General features: G+C 37.5%; 2 protein-coding genes across 2 annotated transcripts; both read left to right on the top strand.

Moving 5' to 3' along the window:
* Nucleotides 1-444: 444 nt before the first annotated feature.
* Nucleotides 445-3,501, top strand: LOC135940727 (phenoloxidase-activating factor 3-like). The gene is made up of 6 exons (XM_065485749.1): nt 445-553; nt 1,233-1,709; nt 1,898-2,000; nt 2,247-2,584; nt 2,886-3,052; nt 3,109-3,501. The coding sequence occupies exons 1-6, from the start codon at nt 472-474 to the stop codon at nt 3,244-3,246; spliced, it is 1,305 nt and encodes a 434-aa protein (XP_065341821.1). The 5' UTR covers nt 445-471; the 3' UTR covers nt 3,247-3,501.
* An 8,697-nt stretch (nt 3,502-12,198) lies between these two features.
* LOC135941049 (serine protease easter-like) lies at nt 12,199-18,203 on the top strand. The gene is made up of 4 exons (XM_065486272.1): nt 12,199-12,289; nt 17,194-17,526; nt 17,836-17,975; nt 18,066-18,203. The coding sequence occupies exons 1-4, from the start codon at nt 12,199-12,201 to the stop codon at nt 18,201-18,203; spliced, it is 702 nt and encodes a 233-aa protein (XP_065342344.1).
* The last annotated feature ends 1,074 nt before the right edge of the window (nt 18,204-19,277 follow it).

Raw genomic sequence — 19,277 nt, 5'->3', positions numbered from 1 at the left:
TGTTTTAATTCATAGGGATGTTAGCCCCATTTTAATATGTTAATAAAAAGAAAACTCGAATTCCTTGTACTCGAACTATTAAAACAGGCATATAAAGGTATGCAACGTGTTTGTCATGTTGGCTGCGCTAGTTGCATACCTATTTATTCTACAAGCTATATTTATTGAATAAAAATAAATATAATTTTTTAGTCACTGTCTACATTTCTTCAAACGGAATTATAAAGAAAATGTGAAACTCAAATTAATATATTATGCGAGTGGGGAAGTCTAGACCCGGTAATCTCACGCATTTAAAAACAAGTTCAATGCTAAGTTGGTTTGCGGTTTCCGCTAGAAAACAAACGATCGAGGCTTTATAACTTAATTTGACTATCTAGCACTTCAGCAGTTTTCCTCAAGCAAGTAGAGTCACACATCATCTGTTTCTTAGTTAGGCTAAAATATTTGAATTCAGTGAAAGGGAAAAACATGAAAGTTGCCGAGATTGCATTTTTGTTTACTGTTTTTGCCGTTCAGCAAGCGTTCACGCAAAAAGTCATTTTGGAATGGAGTAAGTAATATTTAAATATACCTTCTGCTTGAAATTCTTTTGTGACAAAATTAAATTATTTGTTATGAGCTAATTAATTTATTTGGCTCGATTTTTCCAAAGGAGAAATATACAGAAAGCTGTAGTTAAATAACTCTATTAAATTATTTTTTAAGGCAAGACGAAAGACTGTCTAAACTGTCTAAAGGTTTGCAATATTTGCAATTACGAGCCAAAATTCGAGAACAAAGTGCTTTTATTTTGGATTTTGCGGGAGATGTATGTTTCATCTTTATATATCTTTCCAAACATGTACTCAATTTATCTTTTATCCCTCTTTTCTGCCCTAAACAGTATAAATTTTCCTAATTTTAAGGGACGAGACAGTGCACTTCCTCTCATCAACTATTTTTTTTAACAATATTTGGGAAAAACAAAATTTGCTCGTTTGGTTCTTAAAATAATTAGAAATTTAAAAAAACGGTTAGTCATTGCTTAAAAACTGGCTTCTTTCCTCTTCTGATAAGTAACAGTATCGCTCTATTTCATCATGAAAATCGTAATACACATAAATATAAAAACAATAATCCTACAGAATATTATAACCTCACTAAAACACAAATTCCCCATTCCTACTTCAAGAAAATCTGTATCTGACATCAGAATAAATTTTTTATCATAAAAATATTTATTTAAACAGATCAATATGAACCCAAAAGTGTCGAGTGCTCTTCAGGGCTGAGGTGCATGGGTTTCCAGAACTGCCTGCGTTACATCGGCTACGCCGTCCACGGGCAGGCCCAGTCGAAAACGAGCTCGGCGCTGCGCCGGAAGTACAGCATCGGCAATCATTTCTCCCCAGCCACGACGTCCAAGCACCTCCTCCGCCATCCGTGTCGTGGACACAAAAGAGTCTGCTGTCCGGCCTTTTACAAAATTGTAACTTCCTACGTGTGGAAGAATAATAGCACCCACGCCGCCATTACTGACGGCAAAGGAACGGAGAACCGGGTCGGCAATGAAAACGACACGCAGGTCGCAGATGAGAAATCGCGGAGGCAGGCCGTGCGGAAGATGCTCCAGGAAAACTGTGCCCAGCCGCTGACAGTCAGGGCCTCGTTCGGAGAAATCGTCAAGGCTGGAGAACTGCCCTGGCTGGCCATGCTCAGATTTGCTGGTGAGTCTGGATCGAATGTTATTTCAATGAAAATTCCCTAAAAATTAGACAAAGGTTTAAATTATTTTTTTAGATTAATTCTAGAATAAGAATTTCAGACAGTTTTTCTGTTCTAATTTCTAATAAAAAATGGAATTTCCTTACCCCAGACACATTTTTCCTTGGATTAATTTATTTGTATGAGACAGATAATGGAGCTCTGAGGTTCAGCTGCGGCGGCACATTGATATCAGACAGATACGTGCTAACCGCGGCTCATTGTGCCAAACCAAGGAAGAAGAGTATGACACTGTGAGTAATTTACAGAAAACACAACGCTGTAGTCTAAATTTAATATAAATTTTTTTTTTGCTCACGAAATTAAACTTATTTTATATTGAAAATTATAGCCACATTTATTTGTATATATAACTTAAGTTTTTGTGCTAAAAACGCACCTCATAAAAAATTATAAAACAAGCAGATCACGCATTTCAACTAATTTTAATGAAAATAATTTTTATTACCTTAATTATTTATTTTTTTCTTAAATTTCAGGGTGAGTGCGCGTCTAGGCGAGTTGAACCTGTCGAGCAACTGCGACGAGGTGGCTGCGCCAGATGACCTAATAAACATAATTTATGGCCCCCTGAGACCGAAATGCGCCGCCGAACCATTGGATGTGGACGTGGAAGAGGTGATCGTGCACCCTGAGTACAAGTACGACTTCGTGGAAGGGTTTCCCAACGACGTGGCCCTGATCCGGCTGAAGGAGAAGGTGAAATCCTCCATGTTCGTCAGGCCCATCTGCCTGCGCGGACTGCAGAGTCTCGGCGCCGAGCAGGAACAGCAGGGCACCGTCAAGGTGGCCGGATGGGGCATGACAGAAATGGAGCGTAAGGATTTGAAAAAATCTTTTGAATTTAACAGGCGACTTAAAATGTGTTCTATGACTTGATTCAATTATTCAGTTTTGAAGTGAGATTTTTCTCATTCAAATATTCAATAATTTTATTGCATAGATTTAATTTCCAAAAGGAATATTATTTCATTTTAAATTTTTAGTAAATTTGGTTGACGTACCTGTTCAGATAATTTCTTAAAAATCAAAAAATAAAAATTTATTTAAAATAAAATTGAGAAAATGTCACTTTTCAATTGTTAAATTGGTGTAAAATGAAAAAAATGTGATTTCAGAGGGTCCAAAGAGCAACGAGCTGAGGCAGGTGCCAGTAAAACGGGTGCCTCGGCATATTTGCAGAGATGAGCACAGAGTGATGGTGCGGGACACCTGCCAGAAATGCGCCGGATCGAGGAACGGAAGCGCTTGCATGGGTGACAGCGGTGGACCACTTCTCCTGCAGGTCAGATTTAATAAAAACAAAAGAAGATTTTTAACCTTTTGATTTCTAACTGGCAGACGCAATTGAACATGACGTCGCTGGTCGGAGTGGTCAGTTTCGGAGCGGTTGACTGCGGCACCTCGGACGTTCCCAGCGTCTTTTCCGACTTGTCTTGCTACCTCGACTGGATCATCGACACAATTAGACTGGAGTGATTTTGTTCATAAATGAAAATTCGTATGTAATAGCTAAATTATTTTATTAGAATTTTATTTATTCATTCATTCCCAACACCAAAATTATTGTCTAGCTTATTGTTACTATAATAGATTATTTTTATTTATAGTTTGTTACCATTCGCAAAATTTAAATAATTTGGTAATAAAACAAATACAACTGTCGCAATTTTTTAGTTACTACAAAATGTTGTGACTTTGTGGTCTCAAAAACTTGCCTATGCACAAAGCTCAAAGCTGCATTGATAATTGGTGTACTGGCAGGTTAATCAAATTAATTATGCAAAATGTGAATTACAGTAATTATTATATAATCATTTTAAAAAAAATCCGACATCAATTATTGTGAAAATTTTAAATTACGTATGACTAAGCCATGTTTTAAGTACAATAAAATTAATACTAAATCTGCAATATAATCATAAACAATTACGTTATCTTCGTTAAAGCTATGATATAACTAAAATTTATAAGAGTAAAATTTGAAAAGTTAAAATGGCCAAAATTGTATTAGCTGTTGATAATCTTCATGGTCGTCATATCCATGTTCGGCGGAAAAGGCAGCAAAATCTCGCTTGATATCTTCAGATGCAAGAAGCTGGTCCATGAACTTCAATCGTTTTTCTGAATTTCCATGGGCGGGATGTCCGTCTGATCCATCGCAGGATTTTAATAGCTCACAGCTGCATTTTCCTGACTCCCCGGGGTTTAATATTTCTACTTTCCATGAAATATTCTTATTGTTAGAACCAGACACAGATGAGGTGATCCAAGAAATTACTGGTGCTGCTATAGCCCCAGCTGCAATTGCTGCCACTTTGTACATCGGTACAGTGGCCACGATGGCGGTCCCGGCCGATGCTACTTGAGATATGCCATTGATTACTTGATTAAGTGTTCCTGGATTCACTTCCTCTTCCTGCTGTCTCTGGTAAGGGAGGACTGCGCATTTGTAAGTTTGGTACATTCCTCTGGCTTCTCCGCCTACACCTCCCTTCCCAGCATTTCCAGTTTTTCCGTCTCCGTGGAATACAGCAACTTGATTTTTGGCAGATGTGTTTTTAACACACACCTCCACTTCTCCAGCCGCGGCTGACGGTCCAGCATCACCACCCCTCCCGCCATCTGAAGGCTCCACTTCATCAAGTTCGGGGTGATTTTCGAAGCGTATGTCAAAAACTGGAAGATCTTCGCCTACTTTGTACGTCGACTTTGTATTAGAACCTTCAATTTTAACGTCGTGGAAATTCTCCCGGATGTTCCTGAAATATTAATGTAATAAAATTGTGGCAATCGTATGATATCAAAAATATCACAAACTCATAGTTAAGATTGCAAGAGATGGCCATGCCTCAAAAACATTGTGTCATTATTTAATTTATGGAAATACCAACCAGATAAGAATGAATTTAAACACAATATTAAACCGAATAAGATGCATAATGATGAAATTTTAAATCAGTTTTGAACGATTTGAACGTATTATATCAAATTAAATACAAAATGATCAGAACAATTTTAACTATCTATCTTTGATTGCACCACTTAGCGTATTATATCAAATTAAATACAAAATGATCAGAACAATTTTAACTATCTATCTTTGATTGCACCACTTAGCGTATTATATCAAATTAAAAAATTATGTACTTAAAAAATAGGAAAAAAACATGTTTATAATTTTTTATTTATTTATTTAATAATACCTTTGTTTTCAGTGTAAGAATTAAATCGTCCTTTATTCAACACTCAATGTGAACTTCATGTGTTAAAAAAATCGAATCATGAGGAATACTTTCGTAAATTAAAGATTTCAAATTTAGACCGTTTTTAACAATATCACGTCAGGATTAATGGCTACCAAAATTATTTCAAGGACCGGTTTCAGGATTGTCATTCGGCACTTTTGCCGCTATATTAGAGCTTTAAACTGGAGAGAAACCCTGTGAAATACACCAAGTTCAATAAAATCGGAAATTTACGTAATAATTATCTCAGGGTCCCATCTGGAACAGAACCTGAAGGTCAATTATGACCTTCCTAGGTTTTTTTAGTCTTAATATATATGAATTGACTGCATCAACTTGAGCTTGTGTTCCCCTCCTTAAATAAATAAACAGTTTTTTACCCTAAATTGTGCATTTTATTAATCTTACAATTCATACTGTCGATCAAATACTAGTTTGCATTGTATCCGTTAGCTCTGGAATATTTTATATTTTGCTTTGGAATGGATCAACATAACTTTTAATTAGCTATGTATTAATCTTGACATAATATTAGTAATATAACAATGTCACTTGCTTTAAATTTTAAAGAATTTTAATCAGTGCTTCATTCGGAAATTTTTCTCCTTAGTTAGCATTAGCATACCTGAGAAGCTCTCGATATGCTTATCAAACTGTGCTTTTGCCCTTGGTGGTCATCGCACTGCTCTCCAGCGTGTATTCTTGAGGGATTAGTCGTGGTAAGCGAAGTAATAGAGCTCGCGCTCAGCTTCTGAAGCGACCACATGCTGAATATTGGCCCTCAAAAGGGGATCACCCTGCAAGACTAATTTACTAAAAAAATGTTTTTTTTCTCCCCAGTTTGCAGTAGCAATGTGGTGTGACTTTAGCTCAACTCCTGGCATATGCTTGCGAGAAAGAGGGAAAAAATTCTCTAAATTTATGGTTTTGAATCCTCAGGCCGATAGTCCTTATAATTAAACCAAAGCCTTTCTTCTCGCTGTGGGTTCTACGACAGCCAGCTGCAGCAATTCCAGAAATTCCTTAAGCAAACTATTCTTAATAATCTCGATTCCCAAAAAAGTATATAGAAAAATTGAAAGCCGCGTCTTATCAAGACATTTTATTTTATCATCATATTATCGTTCACTAAACAGCACACAAAATGGAAGTATACGCGGATCCCCCGGAATTCCGCCTTCGACGCCTCCAAACCACTTATCACCATCACTCGCTCTTTTCTTTGACGATGAATGGTTTCGAGTACTGCCGGCTGATATATTGTCCTCAGACTGCTGCCAGTATGAAACACAATATATATGATACCAATGTCATTAAAAAAATAAAAAAATAAATTAAAGAGAAGGGTTCATATTTCCGCTATTTTATTTGTATAAATCGATTTTGTGCTGCCCTGAAACGTCTACCGAAGGACTTATGCTATGACTGCCATTCATGCTTTCATTGTTACTTGTTGAAAATTCCTGGATAGGATTCCCGGCTCTTCTGTCCCACCGAGCAGAAGCAGCAGGGCTATGGTAGACTTTGGAAGTCGCAATTGAACATGACGTCGTTGGTCGGAGTGGTTAGTTTTGGAGCGTCCAAATGCGGCACCTCGGACTTCATAAATCCCAGCGTATTTTCCGACTTGTCTTGCTACCTCAACTGGATCATCGACAAGATTAGACTAGTGTGATGTATAGTTGAAAAATGAAAATTTTTATATGCATCAGCTAACAATGAATTATTTTAGTTTAGAATTTCATTTATTCATTTTCAACACAAGAAGTATCAAAAGTTTTTTTTACCATATTTTAGATTAAAATATTAGTATTAATAACTTTGCGGCCTCAAAAACTTTCTCCTTAAGCTGCCTGGACAATTTTGGCAGGTTAATCATATTAATTTTACTAAACATGATTGTACTGTGTATTAATGTAGTATACATATATTAAAGAGCACTAAACAACATTATTTGTGTGTATATCTTTGGTACAACGATGCAGTATCGCCTATCCTACCCAAACACTGGTACAAATACATATATTAAATGGAAGGATCCATATTAAATGAACCACTGTTTGGCAAGTGGTCTTTAGATCTTGATGAAATTCGGTGGAGATGTTGCCCTAAAATATTAGGTTAAAATTCCAAAAATTGCCCATTTTACAGGGGTTCAAAATTTGAGATTTTTGAAAAAGGTGATGTTTTCGGCAATTTGTAACTTGGTTTTTGTTTGTGGTAAACACAAAAATTTGGTATCCAAAATATTCTACGTTTGATGCCAAACAACTTTTCCACGATGACCAACTTCGTAGGTCAAAGGTCAAGGTCACTAAATTGGGGTCAAACTTTAAAAAAAAAATCCCACATACCCAAGTACATAAAATTTGGGAAATTCAAAATAGTCAAAATGTGCCTCATACCCATGGTAACAACATATAAAAAATTGGCGACACGTTTTTTTTCGTTTTCGAGATATTTTGAATTAAGTGTTTGAAATCGATGTTTTCCGGGTCTTCTGATCATAAATAAAAACACGTTTTCCGCTTAATCTCAGCTTCTATGGGTCTGATTTACAAAAGCCGCACACCGACCGTTTGATACGTAATGACCTCCCCTAGGTAATGCAAGTGATCATAAGGGTGCCCACCCCCTTCGAACCCTTAACCACCCCCTTGGAAATCCGTAAAAAATTATTTTTTCATATTTTTAATCTCTATCTCGATAAATTAAGCGTGACACCAATCAAGTATGACCCAAAATAGTTGCAATAATAAATATTATTATTTTCTTTGTAGAGGAAACCTTCAAAAAATAAAATTGCTAATATGAAGATATTAAATAAATAATGTAGGTTTATTTTAAAATAGCATTATATCTGGTTTTAGTTTATTTAAAATAACTTGAATAATATTCATTTATTAATATTTTAAAAATAAATTTAATGTTTTACACTGTTCTTTTATTATTATAAATAAATGCAACAAATTCTAATATTTGAAATTGCACACAATATGCACCATACTGTATAATGATGGTTACACATAAAGTGTAAATATTTTAGGGTTCAACTTAGGTCTCTAGGGCAACATCTCCGCCGAATTTCATCAAGATCTGAAGTCCACTTGCCAAACAGTGGTTCATTTAATATGGATCCTTCCAAATCTAATGTGTAAAACATATATTTCCACATTTATTATTATCTGTAAATGTGGTACCTAGTACCTAGTTATAAAATTTGTTTGAATATACACAAATGATTTAAGCTTTCTTTGAAACTCCACAGAAAAGTAATCATCCTGATATTCATTAATTTTATCATCTAGATAAAAAATACGGTTTACGAAGAGAAACACGTGAGACAAATTATAAAAAATTAAAATTTCCAGAAGTGTATTAGCTGCTGACAATCTTCCTCGTCGTCATGTCCATGTACGGCGGAAAAAACAGCAAAATCTTGCTTAATATCTTCAGAGGTGAGGAGATGGTCCATAAACTTAAGCCGTTGTTCTGAATTTCCAGCGGCGGGATGACCATCTGCCCCATCGTAGGATTTCAATAGCTCACAGCTGTAGTGTCCTGATTCCCCTTTGAATAATATTTTTACTTTCCATGAGATAATCTTAGAACTAGGCACAGATGAGGGAGTCAATGATGATAGAGCCCTTGCTGTAAGTGCTGCCACACCAATAAACGGGTTAATAGCTGATATTGCGACGATGGTCCCCGTCGACGCTATTTCAGATAATAACTTATTTCGCGCTGCTGCTGGATTCACTTCCTCTTCCTGCTGTCTCTGGTTATTGGAGACTGAACATTTGTATATTTGATACGTTCCTCTGGCTTCTCCGCCTACACCTCCCTTCCCAGCATTTCCATTTTTTCCGTCTTGGCGAAATATAGCCACTTGATTTTTGGCTGATCTGTTTTTAACACACACCTCCACATCTCCAGCCGCGGCTGACTGTCCGGCATCACCACCTCTTCCACCTTCTGAGGGCTCCACTTCATCAAGATCAGGGTGATTTTCGAAGCGTATGTCAAAAATTGGAGGTTCTTCACTTGCCTTGTACGTTGACTTTGAAACACCTTCAATTTCAACGTTGTCAAAATTCTCCCGATTATTCCTGTAAGAATGAAAATTTTCTAAAAGAAATACATTTCATTTAAAGTTAAGTGCTATGTAAGATGGCTCTTTATTTATTATTAGTCCATATATGTATGCCATATGTTATGTTTTCTAATATAGCTTACATTTAGAGAATGCAACAATCTCAATGTCTTATAATGATTAGAAAATTTTATCCTTCAATTTAATTTTATAGAAAAACGTAACCCTCATCAAACTGCACTAAATTTGAAATTGTGCTGAGGAGGAAATTTTCAACCTTTAATTTATATTTCTTAATGCACTCAATGCACTCAAAAAATGTACTCAAAATTAAGTAGACCCACCTTAGAAATTCATCCGTCTCAAAGATCTTAGATTTGACTTGGTATCCTTGGAAAACAGGAATAGCGCATGAAATGCTGTTGCCATCACCTCCGTCCTGGCCGTCGCTGCCGTTTCCTCCTTCCGAGTGAATTTCCAGGAGTTGAGGATTGATTATATTCAGAGCAATTATTTTGCAATTTCCAGAACTGAATCCTGGATTTCCATGGAGACCATTTTCTCCTGAAGTGTCGTTTTTGGACGATTTAGCTTTCGTCTCTGCATGCTGAGCACCATTTTCTCCCAAGAGCTTGATCGCCTTTTTTTCGTTGACGATTTCAATCAGTGGTGCTACCAAAACCAGATGAGTACTCTCCAAAGTTAAGTCACAGTCAATGAAGACAACTTGAGTGGCTTCCAACACGATTTGGCGTCTCCGTGAACGATTCTTCTGCAGGAATTCCTGCTGCTGGCTTAGAATGATATATTTACCACGGATGGTGCAGCTGCTGTTTTCTAGGGAGATAGACAAGTTATCATTGAAACTATTTCTCAAATACCATTTCAAATTTTCCAAATGAGCGGAGCTGATCTTCTTCATGTTTAGCACTCGGTTTGCAGTTTTCTCGTTAACGTTAATGGCCCCAGAAATAGTCAAAAGTTCCGTTTGGAAATTGGTTTCACTCATGGAATTGATGCGATCCAGGATTTCGTCTTTTTTCAAAAGAACGTCATACCGACTAGTTTCTTTGACAAAGTCAGTCATCATCTCATAGAATTCCACGATGTTAGCGGTTTCCTCAATCAAGATTTTGCGGTGGTCTATTAATCCCACAATGAATTCTTTTATCTCATTTTCTTCCTTGCCAACCACTCCGTAGGTGAATTTCAGTTTCCTCAAACAAAAATTGAGCTCTTCGGCTTCCTCTGGTTGAGAGTAAGTGCGGCTCAAAGAAATGACGTCTTCTTCAGACTTGATGTTTTCAAGCGTTGCGATGATCTCTCGTCCGTCTAAGATAATGTTTGATATTTTCTCCTTCAGTTTTCCTTGTGCGTTGTGCAGTTTTTCTTTAACCCGTTTCTTCAAACCTTCTATAATGGCATTCATTGACGATTTTAACGCGATATATGATTCATCAATCAGCGACCCGTTTATCCAAAGGCGTGTCGTTGGAGCCACGGTGATATTGAATTTGTCACAAGCATTGTCAGCATACTGTAATTTTTCAAAAATGAGTTTCCTCAGGTCGATGTGGTTTTGTTTCAAATCGTCCAATTCCAACGGGTCATCTGTGACTTCTGATGGCCTCCGAAGGATACCAATGCAACCGTCCTGCAAGTAACTGAGGATTTGCAAAGCTCTCTGGCAGTTGTCGTCCTCAAAGTCGGCATCTTTGCCACACTTTTTGGTGATGAAATTCTTCAGTTCCTCCAAGAATTTTTGAATAAATTCTATTTGTTTTTCATCCGAAAACTTGGAATTCACCTTATTTGCAATGATGCAAATTGAAGATTTTAAGAGTGAGAAATTGAATTTGAGAAGCAGAGAAATTTGCATCAGGTTTTTCACGAACGCGTCCCTGTTCAAGTTCAGGTCGAAATTCACGCCATTCTCGACGATGACGATTTTGATCCTCTTGGCCATCTGCAGATACTCGTTATTCATGAAGGAGGCAATAAAGTCCATTTCGCTGCTCCTAGTATCATTGAAGCCGGCGCAGTCGACGATCGTGCATCCACTTTCTTCATCTTTAACAACGTTGGGCAGAAGAGTTTTCGATTCAAAGCTCTCAGACCCGACGCCACCGATGGTTTTTTGTGAGTCTACATAGATGCATTGTTCTTGAGCGTTTTTTATGATTTTCAGTGATTTATCCTTGGTTAAAAACTTGAGCAGGGTACTTTTTCCGCATCCTGTGTTTCCAATTAGTGCGATTATCTCATTTGCTTCTCTTGAAGCAGCAGGTATCAATTTGTGGCTTTTCTGGAAGGTTAATTTTTATTGTGAATTTGATAAACAATACTTTTTCATCTTACTTTTAAAACCTTATCCAGATCGAGTTTATCGTCTTGCATCTTTGATAGGGCTAATTTTCCATAAAGTATTGCTCAGCTAAAATTTTCCTAGTCAAAAATCTGCAACAAAAACAAAGCATTTTTGGACACTTTTAATGAATTTTGGACGAATTCATGTATGTTTATATTTAAAATTAAATATTTCTTGTACATATTTTTTTAATCTCGAAATTAGATTTACTTAAGCGTCTCATGGAAAAAATCACGTGCACACGTGTGTTGCTTGACACGCGCAAGATTTAGTTGTATGCGAGGAACACCAAATCTTCGAAAATTACTCCACTATTTCAATTATAATAATATTTCTTCCAATAACCATAAAACTTATTTATTATACTGCGTAAGATAATCGCTGAAATTTAAATTTAATTATTACAAATTTCGTGACTGCGTGCATGCGTTGCAAAATTAAATGGCATTTTCATGCCAATATATCAGTCACGAACATACAAAGTACTGAATGCAATTTACCTCGACCAAAGTTAAATTAATCAGTGTCTTCTACTGCGTGTCATTTCGATGAATATTAGGCACGTCTTTTAATCGAACTTAAATGATAAATTCTAAATTTTCTCACATCTCCCCCACTCAAAAAAGGTGGAGAGAAAGAGACCACCCGATTTTTTTTGCATCTACGCAGCGAATATTGATGCCAAAATTATTATCGATAGTATACGTACTATAGCCAACACAATGGCGGTCCAAAATCAGATGCAGCCTCGCAAGAGCGTCCGCTTGTGTGGACTACTCCCGCTGCCTGCGAATCTGAGAACAAACCCAGACCGTGCGTTACAATCAATCACCTCTACAATCTCTACATCGCTTCGACTATTAACGCACCACATGCAAGACCACTTTTCATTTCCTCTCATGCCTTAGTGATAGTGAACAGAGAAATGCCACAGGGATAATTATTATTTCTGTGAACTTACTTCAGCTCTAAATCGAATCAGCTCTAATATCTCATTAAATAAAACTCCGCGGTTTAATTTGGGGAATAATTAGTTAAAAGAATAAACGAAAAAGTTGTTTTTAAAATTTCAAACAAAAATATTTTCAACAGAGCTGGTAACTAGTTTTTCATTAAGATAAAATTTAAAAAATCTCTTTATTTATTTAATATGAACTAGTATATTTTTTCAAGGTTGTTTTTTATTAAAACGTTTGACAATAAAAATAAATCTGTCTGTATTTTGTTGCTAACAATCAGAAAAAAGTCATCCATGATATAGTTGCATCATAAGAGCTCACTCTAATAAGAAAGAGGAAATTTTCATTACGTAATATCGAAACAACCAAGAACACTTAGACTTTTTCGGCTATCAGGGGAAATTAATGTACTTATTATGGCTCCAATTGGAGATTACAGTTTTGCTATTTAAATGATCGGACTATGCATTATTTTAAAAGCTAAATTAAAATGCCTGAGATGCCCCAAGAAATTTCTGAGCCATTGCAAAAGTCATATTTTTTCAGATTTTTAACGAATTTTGGCAAACTATCAAAGATCAAATATCGTTACGAACAATTCGTGTAAATCTGGACTAAAATCTTTTGTTTAAGGTTTCTAAAATAGTACTGATGCAATTCAAACTGGGGCTAGACTTTTGCTCAAGTCTCACGCCTATGTATATTTCAAGATTTTGCTTTCATAATTTTAATCTAACAAAATTTTACAGTGCAGCGCTAGAAAATATTAAGTTAATCAAATATATTGATGATGAGAATCATTTTAATTCATTTCAATTATTATTCTGCCACAGGAAATCACTCGAGAAAATTCTAACATTAGGAAATATTAATGTATACATAATATACAGAGTGAATAAATAATTGAAAAACTGTAATTTGCTTACTCGGATCAAAGTTCAGGTTTTCTTCTCTCCCGTCAGGATTGAAATCAAAATAATATGACCCGCAAGGTGTTCGCGTTGCCTCCGTCTGTTCGTCTCGATCGCGAGTGCTTCCCTCTCCCGCAGGTGTTGAAGTGATACCCACTAATCAGTCCACCGCTTTTTTATAGTACAGCATGACCTTTAGACTTTCTTTCAGAGAAAAAGATTAAAAGTAAAGAGATTCAAATTAGACTTTTTATCACACGCCATTTCTCATTGCATGAAATCGCCCTCTTTTTTCCGCATTGCTCTCTGCTGGCATGGGGCCCGAAAACGAGGTTTATATCTAGGGCTGTGAATTTTAGACGATTGACCATTTTTTCTAAGCTTCGGATCATCGCTAAATGAGCACGAATCATGCAATTTCAAGCTCTTATAACCACACTTTAAACCGTCTGAAACCGTCTAAATATGAAAAGAACGTCTAAAACCGACAAAAACCATCTAAATCGTTATGTTTGGCATGCAAAATTTCCAAAAACAAAATTTGCTTAAGCAATGAGAAATATTCATAGCAAAATTTGAACTCTGGTGGCTCAAAACTCAGTTTAAAAACGACACCAAACTTGAAAAATTTGGATATTTTTCGCAATCTGACCCTCAGGGCCATTTCTAGCCTGTTCTGCTTTGGGCTGCGGGAACTCTCTCGTGGGAGTTCCCGCGATTAAACTGAATTCGGACTCTTTCGGCCGGTCATCGGCACCCAGAGCCGGGCAATCGCCTTGGTCGATCTCGTGGTCGTGATGAGGAACAAGGGCGCGGGCGCTGGAAGGAGAGGCTTGTCAGAGAGAGAGGAGCCGGTATTTTAGAAGGAGGCCTGCGAGAGCGTCGATACTGGGGGGCGAGGGTATAAGGGGGGGCTAACTCTGTATTGCTATAGGGGTGAGAGGAGCTACCCTTATGACCAAGGCGAGTGCCGGAAGGGGTGAAGTACGTGAGATGAGGAGGAGCCAATCTTAGCCGGAAGGGGCCACGGTATAAAAGCCGCGAACAAGGACGGAACGAGGAGAAGCGCAGTCCACGAGTCAGATAAGTAAGATCTCTGGTGCCACGTTAATTCCCTGAACTGATTCTGTGTTTGTGAGGGCAGGCCGGATTCGGACAGCGAGAATAAGACAAGGTAGGAGTCTACTTTTGGAGGGCTCGTGGGCACGCCGAGGACATTCCGTCGCAGGGCCACGCTAGGAGTCTCTAGGTATTTGGTTTGGCAGTTGTCAAAGGGCCAGTCATTTAGGATTTCCTTTCAGGGGATTCCGCGAATTGGTGGTCAGGCTGCTGCCAGTACGTGCCGGAGTTGGGGCGTTGGCGGAGCGGCGCGGTTCCGTGGTATTTTGGCAAGACGTGTAAATTGGTGTGATTTGATTCTTGTGTAATTTTCCCTTGAAGGCGCTTGTTAAGTGTAATAAATTGTTCTTTGGTTAATTGTGGGGTTTGATTTATTTGCCCAGCATTTGATCGAGATCGTCTAAGGAATTTAAGCTCGGACGTTGTTAGGATTTTTCCCTTTGGCAATTCGGAGAACCCACTAGCGAGAGAGGAAGCGGAGCAGGAGCGCCGAGATTTTGGGATTGTTTTCAGATTTCTAGCAGTCCGTAAATTTTTGCTCTTTCCTTTTTCTTGCAACAGTCGACAGGCGGTGTCCTCGAACTCCGTCACTGTCAGACGGACAGTGCTCAAATGCGGATGATTACGTAATAAATGAATTGCTTTAAGCCAAACTTACTATTATTCAGGACGGTCTCAAACAATTATACGACTCCCTTATAATTTGAACACTTGAGCATTCTTTATTATCAGATACGACGACCGCCGCTTGCGACGGCCTAGTTTACAATGACCTCCTCCCCGCTCGCTAGCGCACAGAGGGGTTGCCTTATACAGGTGCTAGTGGGGGGGTAAGGTAGTCGCTACAATTTTGTGATGAAACTGTTTAATTTAACTAAAAACTACCAGTGATTATCTTTTTCAATTAACCATCAATCTACATTTAACTTACAACTTAATCAACCTTTTCAATTTATTCAACTCTTTCATTGACAGCTGAAATAAATGAATTTAAAATTCCATGAATCGTAATTTTTACCCGTTCGATATATGAAGATATGCATTAACAAATTTATTTGTTAAATCTTTTAGTGACTTAGTAATTGTTATTCTTTCAGTTATGATCTTTGATCGAACCAATTTGACGACAGACGAAACCTTATCTCCGACTTATCAAGAAAAAGTCTAACTCGATCTAGCTTTGATTGCAACACTTTGCGTATTACATTATATTTATCAAACATTCTTTTTCTCAACAAATATGAAAAACCTTTATATTGTTAATTTACTAGCACCTTTGTGTCCAATGTAAGAATAAAATCGTTCTTTATTACACTCTCAATCTAAATTTCATGTGCTGAAAAAATCAAAACATAAGGATATTTTCTTAAATTAAAGATTTCAAATTTTGACCGTTTTTTAATATCATGTCATGATTAATGGTCACCAAAATTATTTCAAGACCAACGTGGTTTGTCATTCGGCATTTTTGCCGTTACATTTGAGCTTTGCATTGGCGAGAATCCCTGTGAAAGACACCAAGTTCGATGAAATCGGAAATTTACAAAAATTTTATCTCAGGGTCACGTCAGTGGCAGAACCTGAAGGTCAATTATGACCTTCCTAGATCAACCCTAGGCCCTCTTTTTGTATCTAAGCAAATGCGAAAAAATACATATTGACGAACGGATCGAGTGGCGAACTCGCTGCACAAAGGGAATGCGCGGTCGAGTGGCCACGAGCCGGTTTTTAAATTTCAATTTGAAGGTACGTGATACCTAAACTCGGTCAAGAGTTGCTGTCCACATTTCATTCATAGAATTCGAGGTATTCGGGGATTTTCTGGTTAACGGAAAAATTGGGAACGACAATTATTAATTAGGTTTTTCTAGTGGCTTCAAACCCGAAATTTCACCATCTAATAACGAGTACTTTAAGCAACTATATGAAACATAACCGTCACCTAAAAATTTAAACGCCAAAAAATCCCATCCAAACGACCTGTTAAAATTCGCGTATATCTGCTCACACATTAATACATTTATTATTTATTTAATGTTTGCCACTTTTATACTTTCTCTACGGATTTCCTGTGAATGTGTAACATATCGCGCTCCCAAATTTTATCTCAAAGACAGGAAAAGTGATAATTAAAGTTTTACTGATAATATTGCACCTACACGTGACATTTTCAATCCGCGCGGGCCTTGGAACAAAAGCGTTTTTTGCACACACGTGACGATCAAGCCTGGAAATTCCGTATTTTTACCTTTTTTCATATTTAAGCATCACTGAAATTATTTCAGCCACAATTAGGAAAACTGTTAAGTTGGGAATGTTGTTTATTTCGCATTACGGACTGCCTGGCGCTCATAGAGGTTGCGAAAACCTTCTGAGAAGCAGCCCAAATGTAGCCTCCTCCCGGGCGTCTGGTCATGGCGCCTCTAGGATCAGTAGCGGGCCAAAGATAATATTCTCTTCAATACTTTAAGTAATTACTTTAAAAACTACGAAGTGCTAATTCATTATCTTTATCTTTTAAAAATGTATGCTTATAAAGAATCACATCAGAAATTATGATTAGTTTGCATCCCCCTTTAAAAATTGTTTTGGTTTTACATTATGACACGCGACTGCATAAACTTGATCTTCTTTTTCCCTCATTCAATAAATAAACAGATTTTTAACCAAAATTGCGGATTTTCTTTTTAACACTTTGGATTAAATTTAAGGGTGAGTGCGCGTCTAGGTGAGTTGAACCTGTCGAGCAACTGCGACGAAGTGGCCGCACCAGACGACGAAGATCAGGACATAATAAACTCAATTTATGGCCCCCTGAGACCGAAATGCGCCGCCGAACCATTGGATGTGGACGTGGAAGAGGTGATCGTGCACCCGGAGTACAAGTACGACTTCGTGGAAGGGTTTCCCAACGACGTGGCCCTGATCAGGCTGAAGGAAAAGGTGAAATCCTCCATGTTCGTGAGACCCATCTGCTTGCGCGGACTGCAGAGTCTCGGCACCGAGCAGGAGCAGCAGGGCACCGTCAAGGTGGCCGGATGCGGCATGACAGAAATGGAGCGTAAGGATTTGAAAAAACTTTTGAATTTAACAGGCGACGTAGAATGTGTTACATGACTTGCTTCAATTATTCAGTTTTGAAGTGAGATCATTCAAATATTCAATAATGTTATTGCATAGATTTAATTGCCAAAAGGAATATCATTTCATTGTAAAATTTTTAGTAAATTTGGTTGACGTACCTGTTCAGATAATTTCTCAAAAATCACAAAATAAAAATAATTAGAAATTTAATTTCAAATAAAATCGAGAAAATGTCACTTTTCAATTGTTAAATTGGTGTAAATTGAAAAAAAAATTGTGGTTTCAGAGGGTCCAAAGAGCAACGAGCTGAGGCAGGTGCCAGTGAAACGGGTGCCTCGGCATATTTGCAGAGATGAGCACAGAGTGATGGTGCGGGACACCTGCCAGAAATGCGCCGGATCGAGGAACGGAAGCGCTTGCATGGGGGTGACAGCGGCGGACCACTTCTCCTGCAGGTCTGATTTAATTTAATAATAATAAAATAAGTTTTTTTAATTTTTGATTTCTAACTGGCAGACGCAATTGAACATGACGTCGCTCGTCGGAGTGGTCAGTTTCGGAGCGGTTGAGTGCGGCACCTCGGACGTTCCCAGCGTCTTTTCCGACTTGTCTTGCTACCTCGACTGGATCATCGACACAATTAGACTGGAGTGATTTAGTTTATAAATGAAAATTCGTATGTATCAGCTAAATTATTTTATTAGAATTCCATTTATTCATTCATTCCCATCACCAAAATACTGTCCAGTTTTTTCTATAATAGATTGTTTTTATTCGAAAATTTTAAATACTCTTGTAATAAATCTAATTAAACAGCCGCAAAGTTCAGTTACTGCAAAATGTTGTAACTTTGTGGCCTCAAAAACTTGCCTATGCACAAAGCTCAAAGCTGCATTGATAATAATTGGTATACTGGCAGGTTAATCAAATTAATTTTGCAAAGTAAGAATTACTATTATTATATAGTCGTTTTAAAATATTCAACATTAATTATTGTGAAAATTATAAATTACAACTAAGCCATGTTTAAAGTGCAGTAAAATTAATACTAAATCTACAATATAATCATAAACAATTACGTTATCTTCGTTATAGCTCTGATATAGTTGATATTTAATAAGGGTAAAATTTGAAAATTTAAGAATTCCAGGATTGTATTAGCTGCTGACAATCTTCCTCGTTGTCATTACCATTTTCTGTGGAAAAGGCAGCAAAATCTCGCTTGATATCTTCAGCGTCGAGGAGTCGGTCCATGAACTTGAATCGTTGTTCTGAATTACCAGGGGCGGGATGCCCTTCTGTCCCATCGTAGGAATTGGGTAGCACACAGCTGCATTTTCCTGATTCCCCTTCGTTTAATATTAGTACTTTCCATAAGAAAGTCTTAGACTTAGATAAGGTAAAAAATGAAGAAACTAGAGTCCCTGCTGCAATTGCTGCCAATTTGTACGTCGGTAGAGTTACTGCGAGGGCGGTCCCGGCTACTTGAGATATGGTGTTCAATGCATTATTTACAGCTTCTGGATCCGCTTCCTCTTCCTGCTTTGTCGTCGAGCAAGGGACGATTGTGCATTTAAATAATCGAAACATTCCTCTTGCTTCTCCGCCTACACCTCCCTTCCCAGCATTTCCATTTTTTCCGTCTTGGCGAAATATAGCCACTTGATTTTTGGCTGATGTGTTTTTTACCCACACCTCCACATCTCCAGCCGCGGCTGAAGGTCCAGC

The sequence above is a fragment of the Cloeon dipterum genome, chromosome 3 (assembly GCF_949628265.1).
Source record: "Cloeon dipterum chromosome 3, ieCloDipt1.1, whole genome shotgun sequence".
NCBI classification, from domain to species: Eukaryota; Metazoa; Arthropoda; class Insecta; order Ephemeroptera; family Baetidae; genus Cloeon; species Cloeon dipterum.
The sequence above is the reverse complement of the archived record's forward strand: the minus strand, read 5'-3'. Positions and strand labels throughout refer to the sequence as shown.